Here is an 18,599-nt window from a genome sequence, read left to right on the forward strand (position 1 = left end):
CATTAAAAATTGAAAAAAATATTTATAATATTAAAAATACAGGCTTAATAAAATAAGTTTAACGGGAAATTTAGTGGAAAAATATATAATAATTTGAGGATTAAAAATATTTACAAATAACAAATAATATTAGAAATGAAATGAGAATTTTTTTAATAAAAGACCAAATAGTTTTTAAAAATAATTTATGATCTTGTAGCGACATTACATAATCTTAAATAAATAAATAATGTCATTTGACATTCGAAATCACTATGAATAAAGAAAGAATCGAAAATGTGTGGACAAAGGCTAGTATGGCTTGAATTGACTCTCTATATATGCAGGCTTGAGTTTCATTGCTGGAACACTCTGAATCACTCTTTGCAAGCTTTATAAATCAAACTAGGTTTTCCTTTGTTTTCTTTAACCTTTTCATCTCTTTGTATTGCTTTCTCAAACGAGGCCTTTTTCAATTGAAGCGTGTCAAGAATTGGAACTCCATGGAACGCCAACAATGCCGCGCGCGGAAACCCTAATTGCGCCCCAGACCAACCATGACCAACGGCGATGGAAGAGCCGTGTCGGACGACTTCGGCCGAGCCGCAGCGCGTCTCGCGTTGGCGCAGCTCTGCAACGCCGCTGGGTTCAACGGCGCCACTGCCTCTGCGCTGGACGCCTTCGCCGACATCGCAATCCGCTACCTCCTAGACGTAGGCAGAACTGCCGAGTCCTACGCGAACCACGCCGGCCGATCGCAGTGCACCGTCTTCGACGCGATTCGCGCGTTCGAGGACCTGGAAGCGCCACGAGCCTTTTCCGGCTCCGGCGCCGGCGGAGTCAGAGATATCATGACCTTCGTGGAATCGGCGGATGAGGTTCCGTTCGCTCAACCGATTCCTCGGTTTCCGGTCGCTCAGGAACGACGTCGCATTCCAAGTTTTGATCAGATGGGGGAGACTCCACCGTCGAAGCATATTCCCGCGTGGTTACCGGCTTTGCCCGATCCCCACACGTATATTCACACTGCAGTGTGGGATGAGAGGGTTTCTGATCCTCGTGAAGATAAAATTGAACAAGCTAGGCAGCGTAGGAAGGCTGAGAGGTCGTTGTTGAGTTTGCAGAAACGGTTGTTGTTGCGTAATGGGTCTGTGGAAGCTAAAGCAAGAACATCAGGTTCACCAGATAGTACTATTTTGGAACCTCAAGGTGTTGATGATGACCATAAGGATGTTGATAAAGATGTCGCTCCGGTTGTTAAGGTTTCAGTTTTGGATGAGGGTAATGGTGGTGATAGGAACCGTGTTTCGGTGTTGGAGGCCTTTGCTCCGGCAATTGAGATGCTTGGGAGTGGAGGGTTGGGTGCTGATGAGGATGATGGGTTGGGGGAGAGAGACAGAAGTGACCTTCCCGCTGTGAGACCTACTGTGCATTTTAAGTTTAGGACTGGGAAGAAGTTCATTGGGGAGTCGTTGGATATGAGAATTCGGAATAAGGATGCGTCGCGGACGGTGGCATTGGTTGGGAGAGAAGATGAGAGGGATGATAAGAAAAGGAGGGCTGAGTATATTCTCAAACAGTCTATGGAGAACCCGCAGGAACTCACTCTGTTGTAGATTGATTAGTGTACTTATTGACTTGGCGTGGTTGATTTGCATTAAAAATGGCTGAGGGTGAATCGGAACTAAAGGGCTTGCGATGCTTTGGTGAGGACTTTGTGACTTACCTGTAGAATCATTCTTAACATGTTTTTAGAGCAGTTGAATTTGTTTCTTTTCTTGCTAGTGTAGCTGTAATTTGTTAATGGATTTTTTAACAAAATGCTCTTTCCGCTTCTCATATTGTACTTTACTCACCAAATTCAATTGAATCAATATACTGAATTTTCGATGCAGTGATAGTATTGTAATGATGTAATAATAGCTTCATTTTTGGGCACCACTCAGTTGATATAACCATGCTAATAAAGATTGCGAGTTAAGTAGTACACTCAGGTGATTTTACAATCCCAGAACCTTGGTTTGAGTCATCTCACAAGCAAACTCTATTTTGTAAACACATGAGTTCAGGTCCGGGTGGTGAATTTAGGTCTGAGTGGGGGAGTTCAGTTGCATATTTTTACAATAAAAACGCCTACCTTGTCATTTTGGGTCGCAAAAATAGAAGAAAGGTTAGGGATTTTGAATTGCAGTCTGTTGTTCCTCTAATTGCAGCTACTAACCATTGCTATCCTTCCAAATTTATCTTCAACATTGCAACATTGTTATTTATCGTCTGGTTTCTCTTCACAGTAACTGGTGTTCTTCATGATTGTGGGTATTGTCCATTTCTTTTTTATTTGTGTTTGTGGTTTCAAAGTTTTCCTCTTCTGTTGAAGACTCAATTTCAAGTTCACACTGGACACAATTTTCAAGTCCACAATGTCAACTTTAAAGTTCAACAGCTCCCTTCCATTTGATTTCGTTGATTTTTTAACAACTTCTACTCTGTTTTGTTTTTGCAACTTCATAATTTCCAGCTTTCTATTAAATTTGCACATATGATTCATATCTGTTCCATTTTCCACTACCCCAAATTTGCATACTTCATATGGGTGTCAAGTCTATGTTTTTCACTGCCCAATTTGCTGATACTAATCATATATATGTATGTGTGTGTGTATATATATATATTATCTTTTGAAATTGAAATTTGTATTCACACCGATTCCTATATTGTTTTATATTAATATTTCATTATATGTCTGCAAGTGGGATAGGATCAAACTCAATAAATGACAATTCCTGCCTCAGTTGCTAAAACTAGAATTAAAAATGTTGAGACTTACTATTTTCATTATTATGAAATTAAAATGTTAAATCATGGTTATCAAACTTGTGAGTTAACTCGTTAACTAGTTCGAGTTTACGTTCCCACTTATACTGGACGATTGAACTCAGTAGCAAACTCATTTTTGGAGTAAACTCGGTGGACTCATTGTAAACTCGGTGAATTTGGTTGAACTCGCGAGTTTGCGCATCCGAGTTGGCGAGTCCAAAGAGTTCGTGCGTTTGTGTCGTTCATCGTCTTCGTGGTTGCCTGTGTTCGTGGTTGCTCACCTTGCCTTGCCTATGTTTGTGATTGTGTTCGGTGGTCGCGTCGAGTCGTGCGATGGTCGAGATCCTGTCGTGCGATGGTCGAGATCCTGTCGTGCGGTGGTTGCGTTTCTGTCGCGTGTTGGTCGCATTCCTTCCTTGCGGTGGTTGTGTTTCTGTCTTGGAGTGGTTGTGTTCATCATAGTTCTGATCTGCAGTGGTGGTGATCTGGTGTTAGGTAAGAGAGATTGATACAACCCAAATAGACAAGAAGATGACTAAGGACACCATGAACACTTCACAATTAGGTCAGTCATCTTAGCATCCAAGACAATGTCCCACCAAACATCATAAGGACCTCAGCAGAAGAAGAAATGAACATAGGCCAGAGCATCAAATGTTCTTTCTTTTGGTTTTTTTAAAAGACAAGTTTATGTAAATCAATTGGACTCACTTTGGGGGTCCAAATAGAAGAATAAGCTAGAATAGGGTTCAATTAGCATAAATTGGGGTGTACTTAGCATAAATTGGACTTGTGCCAAGCCCACCTACCTAGGTTTAGGGTTTCTTTAACCTACCTTCTAGAAGGTTTCTCACAAATGACACCCCTACCCTTCTATCATAGTTTTGATCTGTGGTGGTGGTGATCTGGTATTAGGTAAGAGAGATTGATTCAACCCAAATCGACAGGAAGATGACTAAGGACACCATGAACACTTCATAATTAGGTCAGTCATCTCAGCATCCAAGACAAATGCCCCACAAAACATCAGAAAGACTTCAACAGAAGAAGAACTGGACACAGGCCAGAGCATCAAATGTTCTCTCTTATGGTTTTTTTAAAAGACATGTTTATGTAAATAAATTAGACTCACTTTGGGGGTACAAATAGAAGAATAAGCTAGAATAGGGTTCACTTAGCATAAATTGGGCTTATGCCAAGCCCACCTACCTAGGTTTAGGGTTTCTTTGACCTACCTTCTAGAAGGTTTCTCACAAATGACACCCCTACCCCTCTATCTTGTTCGCCAAGACACTCTAGAGTGTCTTGCCTCCTGTATTTTAGACTTGAATTTTGAATAGAAAAGAAATTGTGTCAGAGTGTAGTGAACCGAGTCTCCTAGAATTTGGGTCTTATCTTGATTGCCCTACACTTCAAATGGCGGCTCTTCACTCATCTTGGAGTCTTCTCCTTGTCCAAGTGGTGTGACCACACCTTCATCATCCTAAGCTTCTCTTTCCTCTCATCTTTTTTATTTTTTCATTCCTTTATGTTCTTGTGTTCTTCTTTTTCTATTCGGTTTCCATCTTCTTTCTTTCCCATATTTGCTCTTTAATTCTGCTCCTATTTATCATTAACACTATATAATTGTGTTTTCTCTTTGTCCTCTAGAAGTGAACTTTCACACTTACTTAATCACTTGGTTAAGTTCTGCTTAAAACAAAAACTCATAAACAAAGTGCAACCCTTAAAATGTGCAATCCTAAAATCAACTCACATCAGAGATGGTCCTGTGTTGTGCTGTTTTTGCTTGCTCTGTTTTCTTAATTGGGGATTTAGGGCAGACATGCAGTTTTTTTTTTTAATTGGAGGAGATAAGTGGCACTGCAGTGGGGGGAAATTTTCTAATTGGGATTTTTTTAATGGGGGATATTACTGCAGTGCATATTTGCAGATTGTGATTTTTTTTTTCAATTGCATTGTGTTTTTAATTTTAGAAAATTTCATTTCTTAAATTCATGGTTTTTTAAGGTATGTTTGGGAGTGGATCAAATTCAACTGCAATCCAAGTGCATCTTCATCTAGTAAAAATAGAAGTAGAAATGTAGTTATTTTAGTGTTGTGGACTTATTTGTTTTAACTACTTTGATTAATTATATTATTGAAATCTTTTTTTATCATATGAAGTACTCTTGTAAAGAGTTTACTAAGCTCCCACGAGTGTACATCTCAAGTTTGACAACCTTTTGTTGAATTATTATTATGTTATTTCTAGCTGTCTTAATAACTTTTTATAAGGAAACACTTGAAAATTTACAAGTCAAGTTTACAGAACTCCTACAAACTCTTGCGTTTGACAACCAATGGTTGTAACCGTTGCCTTTAGAGAATAGACTGTTTCACTCTGGTTTCTTTGATCTATGGTAATTATATGGATGGTAATGCATTCTTTGCTAAGTAATACAAATAAGGATGTCTTTTTATCCCTGAGTTTTAATTTTAAATTGCTAGATAAAAAATAAGTAGTTTTCTTAGTTTTCTGGAAATTTTTTATGCTGTGGCTACTTCAAGTCTTCAATGATTACTTTTTTACTAGAGAAAAATATAATAGAAATATTAGAAATGTAGTAGATACATGTCTGGGAAAGGTATACTATGTGTGCCTGATATTTTCCAGTTAATTGTTTCTTCCTTTTTGTGGATTGGTGTTTGTTTTCTTTGTTTCCTGATAAAAGTTGCATTTGTAAACATATACTAAAGTTAGCAAGTTTTCCCCTTTGTTGTTTGGAAGATGTCAGAATTTCATGCTCTGACTCAGATTCTACATTTTCTAATGGTAATAATTACTATTTCTGTCATAATTTCTGCTGATAATCTGCACTGTTTTCATTGCTGCTGGTAGCTGCATCATGATATGTTGCTATTGTCATCTGTGTGTCGGCTTCATGCCTAGGAGAGTAATTACAGGCAAGGGCCACAATGACCAACTCATGTGTATTATAGGATATATGCTTTAGATTTTGCTTTATAACCTACTGCAAACAAAGAAATCTTTTAACGATGGCTCTACAGCTCTTGTTCTCACTATATAAGTTAAAGTTCTACTTGAGTTATGGGTACTGCTAACCATGTATGCTCAGACCAAACATTTTCTGAATTGGTGTATTATAATCTATAACATAATATAATATAATATATGATGGTACAGAAGAACATTTTAATGCAACTTTTTCACAAGATTCATAGTACCGTTTTTTTCCTAACTGATGCTTGTTTTTATGCCATGTTGAGCCACTCTCCAAAGGTACCTTTTCTTGCAATGCATTTGCCATGTGTCTTCTGCAGCACAATTATTGTTTTTGCTGGTATCTTCATACAAAGCATGGAAAAGAACAATGAGCTTTGTTAATCGTGTTATGTATCAGTCCTTGCTAATAAAAGCATTCTCTTTCTTTTTCTTTTCCCCTTTCAGCATTTAACTGATAGCAGACCACTTATTAAAAGGGTCTGGTCTAGCTCAGGATAGATAAGTAAAAGGTAAAGGGGAATATAGATGTGACTAATAACTAGTTGGACAGGGGTGGATAACTGCCTAATAGAATAAGTAGTGTAAGTAAGGATATCAGGACACTCAGATTAGAGTTGTACTTGAGGAGAATGAGGTATTTGAGGATTTTAGTTCTCTAACCTTTCTCTCAAGTTTGCTTTCAGTGTTCTAGCACCGTCTTTGATGAGTTTTTTGGCGATGTTCCAACAACCACCATTATCTCCAGCAAACACAGGCTTGGATCATGCTGAACTCACCAACTTTCCGCCCTCAATTTTTATTTTATTTTTTTCCAACAACTTTCTAGAAAAAAATTGTCTTCTAACATCACATCAACTTCCAGAATAGATTCTTATATATTTTCTGACCATATTGTTAGTATAAAGAAGATGAGTGGGTCTAACTATTGGCCTTGTCCCAAATCGGATTATGGGTAAGTGGGTTGGACTACAAATCCCATCTTAATACCCCTATTGGATTTGTTCTTACAAAAAATCGAGAACAATTGATAAAGATTAATGCTCAACTCCGTAGTGTTATTAAATGCACAATTCACACTTCACTCAAACTTGTGCATCAGTTTGGAGGAGTGACGCTCATGTCCTTTATACCAATGACAGGCAACATCTGTATGGCGTGTGCCAAGACACTTGCTTCGCGACGTTTTGAGGGTTCTGTGTATGCTTATATTGGGTGGCTTCATGTTACCTTACATGATTTTAGTGAGCTCCTTCCTCCATTTACAAATATGAAGAAGAAACTTGAGAATCGCACTGCAATACGTTCTTTATGACTTTGGGCTTGTATGGCTTGCCACATGAGTATGTTGCTACCGGATCAGATTTTGCGATCACCAATAAACCCTATTGCCTTCCACATAATTTATGCTCCGCTGTATTCCTCAGAATTAAAAACGTGGACTTTGCAGGTGAAAACATTGTCTTTGCATCACAAAGTATTAGTTCTGAATGCTCTCACATACTTAATTCTAAAAATTGTCCAAAATGTGAACATTACCATTGCATTGGACATACAATTGATAGGTGTTGAAAACTGCATGGAAAAACCCTTCGTCCACACAATATTGCTTAGGCATCTTCAGTTAAATGGTGCGCAACATGTTAATCCACTAGTAAGACTACATTGGTGGCTCACATTGGTAATTCATATGCTTTCTCTCTCAATCTCCTTCTCTTAGATCTTTGGGTCACAAACACAAGCTTGCGGTGTTGGTACTACCTAACCCGTCTCATTTCTTAGTGTTGATTATGTTCTTAATTGTTTTTTAATTTACTATTTGTTACTTGATTGACTCAATCGCTTCACTAGAAAGATCAGGCATTATTGAGTCGAATGACTGACATCAAATGTGAGGCACATGACCTTTACTATTTCTTTCCATCCCCATTGATATGTGCATTGCCGATTTCTCTAATGATGATTCATGTACAATTAGAACATGTCAGTTGACAAATTTATCTATTTTGAATAGATTCATGTCAATTAAAGAAATATATTTGTTAGTATTTCCTTGATAGTTTTAGTAAACAAATTTTGTCTCTTTTTTTTAGTTCATTCAGATATTTAGAGTCATTCTTGTGTGTTACTTCTTCTGGTTTCAAATATTTTGTTAACTTTGTTATTTCAACCTTTTTTTAATGAAATTAGAACACAATTTAGTATATACATACGTGATTTTGCAATGACAATGCTTGTGAATATCTATCTAATCAATTTTAATAGTTTATGGCATCCAGTGCTATCCTTCATCAAACTGTGTCCTAATAATTCTTAACAAAAAGGAGTAACCAAATGTAAAAATATACATCCTATTAAAGTTACTCGGACATTTCTTCTTCGTAATCATCTTCCTCACTAATTTTGGTAGGATGCTTTCTTTATAGCATGTTATTTCATTAATAGGATGTCATCATTTGTCCTTAATGATGGATTTCTTTTTAAAGACAAAAACTTTTGTGTAGTAAAGGGATTCTTAAGAACACTTGTAATAAAGGAGACTCATGAAGGTGGATTTATGGGTTACTTAGGTGTTAATAAGACTTTAAATTTTTTGAAAGAACATTTTTATTGGCTTCACTTGCAGAAAGGAAGTTTCAATTTTTTTTTTGAAAAATGAAATATTTGTAGAAAGACCAAGTCTCAAGTCTTACCACAAGGTTTATATACGTCCCTTCTAATTCCTAACATTTTTTGTAAAGATATTTCAATAAATTTTGTACTTGTATTGTCAAGAATAAGAAATAGACATGACTCAATGTTTGTTGTAGTTGGTAAGTTTTAAAAAATGTCATTTTATTATTTGCTACAAAGTAGATTAAGCATCTTTATTGTTAATTTATTTTTTAAAGAAGTGGTTAGATTGTATAGGCATTTTAGAGGTATTGTATATGACAGAGACTAAGTTCCTAGTCATTTTTGGAGGATTTTTTTTTAAATAAATTATGTACTAAACATCTTTTTTCAAATACTTATCATCCTTAAATAGATGGTCAAACAAAAGTGGTCTTAATTTCTTAGATGCATGATTATTAAAAATCTCAAAGAGTAAAAAACACATATACCTCATTTTGAGTTTACATATAGTAGAGTAGTTCATTCTACATCTTCTCACTCACCTTTTTAGATTGTTTAGGGTTTAATCCATGGATTCCCTTGAAGTATATCCTCTTCCTACTCCAAAGAAAATAATGTGTAGAGCTCCAAATGAAAGAGAAAAATTTATAAAAGATCTATATATCAAAGTCAAACAAGTGATAGAAAGAAGGATGAAAAAAAATATAAAAGTAGTGTTAATAGAGAAAAAAAAAAAAAACATGTTATCTTCTAACCTGAAGATGTGTATGATTTCACTTAAAAAAAAAATTCAAATTTTAGAAAATTTAAACTTTAAAGATAGGGGACATAACCATTTTCAAGTAGTAAAATAATGCATACCAATTAGATCTCGCTAATGAGTATGGTGTGAGTCATAGTTTTAATGTATATGATTTTTCTCTATGTAATGCAAAAGAAATTGTAAACTAATTCTCCCCGAAGAAAATGTAAATAAGAAAGATAAAAAACTTGTTAAAGATATAGAAAAAAGAATAAAGAAAAACATAACAAAGAACAATAAAGAATGTGCAGTAAAAAAATATTCCAAAAGAGATTTACAAGAGTGGTGCTCCAAACTATGAAAGAGAAAAAAATAAAGAAACATGCAAATTTTTAAAGTCCTTACATTATCCAAAGGAATTCAAAGAAGCATGATTAGTCAAGTTCCGTGTGTAGGGTTGTGATATAAAAAGTTTATAACCAACACACATGTCATTTTCAAAAGCACATGATTGGTTGCAATTATTTCACATGATTTTTCCTTATCCTATGAGCCACCTATTTCTCTCGTACATGTAATCATTAGTTTTTCCTTAAATCTTGAAATTACTTCCTTAACCAATCATGTATTTTTTCCTTAAATCAATGAGTCACTCATGTGAATAGTTAGTCAAGAGTTAACTAGGTGTTAAACATAGGTTTAGTTAATTTAAATAGTCTAATATATTTAAAAATTTAAACACACATGAAATTATTCTTTAATTAGCAAAGGTGGTCATGCCATGTTTCTATAAAAGGAGAGTCCTTGTAGAAATTACTTTTTAAGATTGAATGCAATTTTCTCTTTTGTTAATAATCTTTGTGAAACCTGAGAGTTCTCTTGCTAAGCTTTCTAAGGTGACGAATATTTTTGCACTTATTTTTTAGGATTCATCTCTTTTATTCATTTTCTATTTTATTTGGTTACATGTTTATTGTTTTCTAATTCTTTTCTTTAAATGCCGCAAGCATCAGCATTTCATCAAAATTCTTTCAAATTTTAAGGTTTACATCAAGTAATGCCATTAAATAGAAACACCACCCTTTTTATAGAACTATAACCACAATTTAAATCAATTAATTTTATAAATATTTTTGAATAAAATGTAAATGTATGACATAATTAATTTAACTAATTTAATTGCCTAGTAATCTTCTTAATAATGAAATGTTTTTCTTATGCATAAAACCGAAGATAATATGATAAAATTAAATATTCGTTTATGATAAAATTGGTAATACATGGATTTTTAATCAAAGACGAATCGACTTTTTTCAGTAATATTTTAAGCAATCAAAATATCCTTTCCATTACAATATGAATTTAATCATACGTTTCATAATATATTAAATTTACTGAATTATTCTATTTTTAAAATATTTTATTTAAATAAGACAATTTAAATTTATTAAATTTTTATTTTTTTTATTTAGATAAGTATTTTAATTATCATCAAATACAAAAATTATTTAAATAGTAAATCATTCTTAGTGATTTAAAATAGTAATATCGATTTTTTTTTGGTCAATAGTTGTTATATTGGTTAATGTTCTTTTTTTTTTGTTAATTTATCAATTTTTTTAATTGACATTGATAAAGTCTTTTAATTGACACTGATATTGTTTACAGAAGATGTCGATCATAATTATTTAGGCTAATATTAATTATGATTGTTCTTACGACATTATTGTTTTTACGACATAATTATTTTACGACATTTTTGTTTAAGGTTTTCTTGTCAACTGTTCGAAGGTTGAAAAATTTGTGTAGCTAATTGACAAAAAAAATCCCATTTAATATTGATAAAGAAAACTGAAACAAATGTTGGTTGGGAAACAACTTTGAGTTACATCAACAAGAAAATAACATTCATGTTATTGATTGAAAAATAAGTAAATAATGCAACCTTTGTTGACACTTATCAATAGATAATATTGATAATATAACACTCATAATTTATCTTAAAATTCCATATTCAAATAGACAATAAATTAATCTCATCCATCCATTTTGTCACCCATAATTTCAGAAGGATAATACGTTTCGCGACATGAATCATTTCATTTGCCTTTCATTTCAAAAAAATACAATGCTAATATTCCTACAATGAACTCAAGGATGGTCAAATTAAGTATATAGCTCTAATAGTAACATCCTGCCAAAATTACGACAACATGAAGGTGCCCAGTACAAAAACTTAAAGCTACAAAAGAAATCTGCAAAACTCATCAACCACCACTCATCAAATCCACAAATACGTTATTCATTTTTCCAGGAAAGAATTTTCATCCACATATAAGAAAGGAAGCTTACTTGCTCCAATCATATAAAACTACTCAATGGCTAAGCTTCGCAACCGTTTCTACAGGAGATACTTGGTATCGATGGTTGAAGATCATGAAGTCCATATTGGCTGGTAAAGAAACAATCCTGCATCCATCCAAAGCCAAAAACTAGGTAATTGGATTGGGGTTCCACTACAAACATAACAACTCATATTGCCAATAGAATCATATTAAAGATATGTTTGGACAAACTATTCCAGAAACACTCTTATGAAGTTTATAAGAGAATTAAAAAACAAATAGTTTCCTCATAATTTATGCACGGTTAAAAGTAAAAGTTTCATAAGAGAATTTCTACAAATTAGCTTAGGTATAAATTAATTTCTATGCCAATGACAACAATTACTAAGGTTTGGAAAGAGAAAACTCCTTAGCAAAGGAATATATCAAGGTTTAATTATGTTTTTAATATCTGAAATTTGTTATAGATAATCTTTTAGTTTCTCAAATTAAAAAGAGTTTATTATATTCCTTCAAATCTAGTAAAATAGTTTGTCTTTAATCAGTACATTTGAGAAACTAAAAACAATTTAAAATGCTCATTTTGATCCCTTTTAGTGCTTAGAGACTAAAACCATATTCTTTTCAATTTAGTAGAACTAAAATAAGATTTTTTAAATTTGGAGGACCAAAGCTAGAATTACCCTCAATTTCAAGGACTAAAAATATAATTAAACTATATATCAATAATATTTTAACACTTTTTGCATGCTACTCTTGTCCTCTCCAACACAATGTTTTACCACCAATGGCCACTCACGTCACGCATCTTTGATATCTCATACCAACGGTAACAACTAACAACATATCCAATAATAACAAAATAGGTGTAAAATTGTGTGAAAAGTATTACTTTGTATTAGGCAGCATAGTTTTATACGAAAACATCAATACATCACGCATCATGCCATACTTTAACGGAGGGTGCAACTAACACTTGTATGACGAAGTAGAAAGTAGGTTCTTGTTCAGTAAATTGTAACCTCGATGAAATAAATGATTATGTGGATGGGGAATTCAATGGTTGGAACCTCTAAGCTTGAACTTTCTAGTAACCTTCTAGTAGACACCAACTAGTATAAGAATAAGGACTGGATTTTATTCAATTGAACTGATACGGAATTGCAAATTACACTGGAAATGGAGTAAATACAAAGGTTTCCTCCCAAGATATTGAGAGTTTGGTCTCTCCCTTCCCGAAAACCACTTACCAAAAACTGCCCCTTCCCCTTCTCCTTGTTCTCCTATTTTTTATTTTGCTAATAACTGCTTAGAGGCCGTTATGCTTGCCCCTGTTAATAAGTACTAAAATAGTTAATAACTGCTAAAACAATCTAGTCCTACTAAAAACCCTAAATCATGTCTCTCCTCTTATAATATTTACTTATAAGAGGCCTAACAATACTCCCCCAAAAAGAGTCACCTTGCCCTCAAGGTGAAAAGAAGGTTCAAATTATGACAGGTCAATCCAATGATAAGCACTTTGATAGTCCCATGAGTTGTGTTGCACTGCTTTCATAGTAGTTGGTGTTACCTATAATTCCAACTCTTCCAATAACATAGGTGGTAGAGGCTGAGGAGTTGTTAATATTGTGCAACCTACAACAATCTCCTCCTGAACAATTGTCCCACTGGAAATCGAACTCATGCCTTCACTCTAGTACCAATTTTTGGATTGAGCACTTACCACTAAACTAAAAGTTAAAACTGATAGTCAAGGTGCAACACATTCTACTTAAGAGCTTAACAGCCCAAACACCACAATTTGATTGTGACTTGGCCCACTTGACCTCCGTCACGGGACAATTGATGTCACCTGCAACATATATGGTTGTAACTTGAGATACACTCAATCGCCAATAGCTAAGAGTAGTGGGCACCTAGATTGGTCAGCATACTTCTTCATTTGATTCTGTGTTTTGACCAAATTTCCTTTCAGATCTTGTAACATTTGATCCCTGTCATTGGTCATCATGTTCACCTCTTCCATAGTTGAGGGAACAGTGGCTCCTTTCAGAAGATGGTGTGGGTTGCGACCATACAATGCTTTGAAAGAAGTCAATTTCAAAGAGTTGTTGCAGTTAGTGTCAAACTAGAACTCAACCCAACTTAACCACTTCTGCTTAGGCTTAGTTCCAGTGAAGCACCTTAAATAGGTCTATAAGCATCGGTTGACCACCTCAATTTGGCCATATGTTTGGAGATGGTATGCAAAGCTAAATTTGAGTTGTGTCGGCCAAGTTGAACAATTCTAACCCGAAGTGGATTGGGAATATTTTGTCATATTCTGATCCAATAGAAGAGGTAAACCCGTGCAACATAACTACCTCAATGATAAAAAATTTAGCAACCCCTTTTGTAGTAAATGGATGGCTTAGTGTAAGGCAATGAGCGTATTTAGTCAATCTAATCTATCAACCACCACTAGGATGACATCTTTTCCTTAAGCCTTGGGAAGCCCTTCAATGATGTCCATGGGTATATCAACCCACACAATTTGGTATAGGAAGTAGTTGAAGAAGTCCTGTCAAAGATAAAGGTTGAAATTTATTCCTTTGGCATGTCTCACTCGTAGCTACGTGATGTTGGATGTCCTTCTTTACGCATTCCCAATACACAACTTCAGAGATTCTTTTATAGGTTTTGAAGAAACCTTAATGTCTCCCACAACTTGAGTTGTGAAATTCATGTAATAAGAAGGAAATTCGAGAAGAGTCTTTTGGAAGCATTAATTGACGTTTATAAAATAGCTTTTTATTCTAAAATTTATAGCCCAAATGGGAATTAGGATCTTGTATAAGAACATGAATTATCCCTTGGAGCTGAGAATCTTGCTGAATTTCATATTCTCGATCATCTATTTGTTCAAAGTGGTCTGAGGACAAAGCTAAAAGTGTCATTTTTATAGATAAAGCATCAACCACCCTTTGCATCCCCTTCTTCCCCCTCGGCCAACACTAAAATGTGTAACTGTTTGTTTAGACACACATGAACTGGACCAAATTTTTCATCACATCTAAAGCACAACCCCTTCCTAGACTTCTCATGTAACTATACATCTGTTAACTTTCTAAAGCTTCTTGCTCTGCAGGTATAACAATGTTTCACCTCACTTCTCTCTCCTGTAGAACTCCCAATTTCACCACACTTCACTCCCTATTCCCATGTCACTCTGGGGTTACGGCTATATGTCCTCATTGGCATGCTCACCATACTTGCTGAATTTCCCCCTTTTGTGGCCAACTGGTTCTTCTCATCCACCCTCTATGCACAATCCATTAAATCAACCATGTTTTTTGTTGGATAGAGCTTTAATTCTGCTTTAATTAATTCCTTGAGCCCATTCAAAAATATGCTCCTCAAGTACGTTGGTTCTGCATTCTTTAACGGACCAACACAGAGTTCAAACTTCTCTTTGTATTCTTCCATTGAACCTGTTTGCTTGAGACCTAACAACAATTCAACAGGATTTTTAACCATGGTTGGTTGTAAACGCCTAATAATTGCTAGCCAAAAATCTTCCCAAGTCAGTTGGTGCCCAGAGAACTCCCACCATTGATTCCAGGTCAACGCTTTTCCTTCCACTGCCACCAAAACCACCTATAATTTCTCCTCTCCTGACATCCCTTTCAAATCAAAGTACCTTTCCACTCTGGTTGTCCAACTATTTGTGTCCTCTCCATCAAAAATAGGTATCTCTAACTTCCTCCACCTATCCACTTTGTGTCGTCCACCATTATGGCTCCCCTATGTGCTTCCCTTTGGGATTGTTTGGCTTCCATCGCTATTCTCTTTGTCATGTCTCGCACGAAGGCCTAAACTTCGTTTAGTTCATCGTTCTTCACTATTGTTAACGCATCGCTAACAAACCTTCGATCCCCCTCTCAAATGCCTCCACCCCCACTTCCATGCGCATCGAAACCATGAATGGTCTCCAAGAACTTGTTAGCTCTAATACTAGTTGATAGACCCAACTGGTATAAGAATAAGGATTGGATTTTATTCAACTGAACCATACAAAATTACAAATTACACTAGAAATGGAGTAAAATAGAGTAAATACAAAGATTTCCTCCCAAGATGTTGAGACCTTGGTCTTTCCCTTCTCGAAAACCACTTACAAAAAAATTGTTCCCTCTCTTCCTTCTTCTCGTATTTCTTATTTTGCTAATAACTACTTAGAGGTAGTTACACTTGCCCCTACTAATAACTTCTAAAATAGTTAATAACTACTAAAACAATATAGTCCTACTAAAAGCCTAAATCTCGGTTCTCCTCTTATAATATGTATTTGTAAGAGGCCTAACATATTCATGTCATGATGAGGAACTGTCAAATTATGGTTTTTTTTATAGATAACGCCATATTGAGCATAATTGTCAATCCAATTACCTATCATCTAATGTACAAGATTATGAATGAAGAATCTAACATAAGTAGCTTAACAATTCTATGGTACACGAATGGACATTTTCCTATGTAAAGATAGGGATGACTGATTTTCTTTATTGGAACTGGAAGTTGTTTAGAGGAGGTAAAATAATGGGAAAGGAAAAGGAGAAAAAAGGACAGAAGGGGAAATCAATTGCTCTTGTTTGGGTGTTCAAGTTTACAAAGAAGGGAAACTAAGAAACCAAATACAAAGTACATCTTGGTTGAAGAGAAACTTCTCCACTGCTGATATCAAGAAGATATTAGTTGCAGGTAGGGGATTGTAAGAAATTAAAGAAAACTAATTAAAACTGAAAAGTAAATTGTAAAGATATTGGAAGTGAAAAGTTTACTCCTTCAAAACACAAGGAATAACAATTCTACACCTTAATTGCCTTAAAGTAGTCAACAACACAACCTATATCAGTATAACTTTCACGTCATAAGCTGTAACTGCCCAATCCAAAATTAATATAAAAAAACAAATGCCAAATAACTTCATAGATCTGAAATGGGCATATCAAAATTGAATTAATTAATCCTCATCTCAACAAACTATTCCTCTAGTTTGAAAGGAAAAGAAAAAGATTAATTAGGTATAAAAATGAAAGAAACCAATTATTTAATCCCCTGTACTAAACATGAGATTTTACTATGCTAGTTTACTCTTGCGTAGAAGTATTTGTCTCTGTTCCAAACTCCTAACAAGCAAGGTGGTTAAAGATGATTTTGAATTTTTTTCTGCTTTTATCTTCCAATCAAGAATGGATAGTGGAAGTAAAACAAACTTTTGCCAATCCTATTAACTTCGACACCTATTATATTTTCACTTCAATATACCTTCATTCTTGCTACCAAAGTATGTGCTAAATACCTCAGTTGGTTTGAATCAGTTAGTAGCAGAAATAGCAGTTAGCAACTGGTATGATTACACAGTTATAGCCGGTTGGTGTGACAGTTGGGCTGTATAACTAGGAGAAGAGAGGGTTCTTTGGTTTTGGAGTGGAATAGGGACGAAGGGTCTCTTCTGGAAGAGTCTGTATCCATATTTCCTCATCTTTGTATCAGTATGCTCTTTGACTAAAGGAAAGACCAATAAACACTACCGAACTGGTTCAAGGTAGAGAGACCAGGCTTTAAAGGAAAAGACAGACATAGTTAACAACTTATATAAGATGCCATATATTACATAAATTTTTGCACCATCGCGAAAGTAGTTCTTCTGAGTCCCAAAATAAAATTTTCACCCAGGCTCATGAACCACAACTCATCCAAAATTATAAATCCGCAACCTCAAACATAAAACTCTATCAATCTTCCAAGATTAATTTCTAACATCAAAATTTCCCCAGAAGTCATTCTCCACCCAAATTCAAACAAGGCTAACGAACACATCTAGTTTAAAGCTATTGCACAAAAATCACTGTTTCCTTCCCAAAGTCAAGGAAGCATAGAAAATCTCATTTGATCAAGTTGTAAGTTTCAAAAAATTAGAATGGCCGTGCTGATAATAACACTTCAGCAAGAAAGCAAAACCAAATCAACCATAAGCTCAAATTCGCACTAGAATCAAACCTTCAAAAGGCAAAACAAAAAACAAAAAGTAATTACCTATTCTCTTCAGAGTTAGGGTGGATGGACAAAAACTTCCCTGTCACGGTTAGTGAAGCCCACATGCAAAACGCTAGTCCTAGAGACACCCCAATTACCACCTGCAAATCCCAAAATCTAAAATTTAAATTGTTCCAACAACACAAAACCAAACTCACCACCCCAAAATCAACACTCACATTCAAAGGAGGCCCAGAAAATTCTTCCTCCTTAATCTTCAACAAACCCCTGTCTGCAACCAAACAAAATCCGAATTTTAGTTCAGATCCGTGTGCATCAAAGCCCTGAAGCTATTTCTCTCAACAAAATTCAAAGACATAAAATAAATAGAAAAAAAAAAACTTGGACCATGGTGAGGATATGTATACATTGGATGGTGGAATACGCTGCGTGAGATAGAATGAGAAGGCCTAAGAATCCGACTACAAAACCTAAACCCATTGTTTCTTTGAGTGCAATCTACGTTGGTGATCGATGACGGAGACAATAAAACTACACAAAGATTAGAGATTTCGAGGAGGATGGGTGATCATCGACGAACACCAATACCCCACCACACTGTGCCGAGTTGCAATTGCACAATTTTAGCTGCTAAAATCTTCTCTCTTTCTCTTTTTATTTAACTAAATTATGCTTATTTTGCCCATAACAAAATCAGATTCATATTTCCTATTGTATTTTTTTTAAATGACCACTTTTTTAATTATTTTTTTCCGCTAACCGCATTTATTTTTAAATGGTTTATAATTTTTTTCATATCTCATTATTTTGAATGTTTATAATTTGATCCTATTTAAAAAAAAATTAATATGGTTCTTTCCTCATATTAATGGTAATATTGTTACAATGATATTACTTGACAAAAAGGGATGAATAATAAATTATCAATTAAAATTCACTTGTTAGCGGAAGAGACGAGTGAGTTAAATAAGTTAATATAATAACATCTTCACCATAATTTAAGGGGAAAAGTACCATAGATTTGTTTTTTTTTTAAATAAGATTAAATTGAAAA

At 34.7% G+C, this 18,599-nt stretch overlaps 2 protein-coding genes across 2 annotated transcripts; one reads left to right on the plus strand and one right to left on the minus strand.

Annotated features, from left to right (window-relative positions):
* The first annotated feature begins 251 nt into the window (after positions 1-251).
* Positions 252-1,873, plus strand: LOC137828805 (transcription initiation factor TFIID subunit 8). The gene has a single exon (XM_068635516.1). It carries the CDS (start codon positions 537-539, stop codon positions 1,593-1,595), a length of 1,059 nt encoding a protein of 352 aa, XP_068491617.1. The 5' UTR covers positions 252-536; the 3' UTR covers positions 1,596-1,873.
* Positions 1,874-11,238: 9,365 nt separating this feature from the next.
* Positions 11,239-18,220, minus strand: LOC137828806 (membrane magnesium transporter-like). Its single transcript, XM_068635517.1, has 4 exons — positions 17,953-18,220; positions 17,764-17,816; positions 17,585-17,685; positions 11,239-11,627 (listed from the first exon to the last, which is right to left on the minus strand). The coding sequence occupies exons 1-4, from the start codon at positions 18,023-18,025 to the stop codon at positions 11,534-11,536; spliced, it is 321 nt and encodes a 106-aa protein (XP_068491618.1). The 5' UTR covers positions 18,026-18,220; the 3' UTR covers positions 11,239-11,533.
* Positions 18,221-18,599: the final 379 nt, after the last annotated feature.

Source organism: Phaseolus vulgaris, chromosome 7 (genome assembly GCF_000499845.2).
Source record: "Phaseolus vulgaris cultivar G19833 chromosome 7, P. vulgaris v2.0, whole genome shotgun sequence".
Lineage (NCBI taxonomy): Eukaryota > Viridiplantae > Streptophyta > Magnoliopsida > Fabales > Fabaceae > Phaseolus > Phaseolus vulgaris.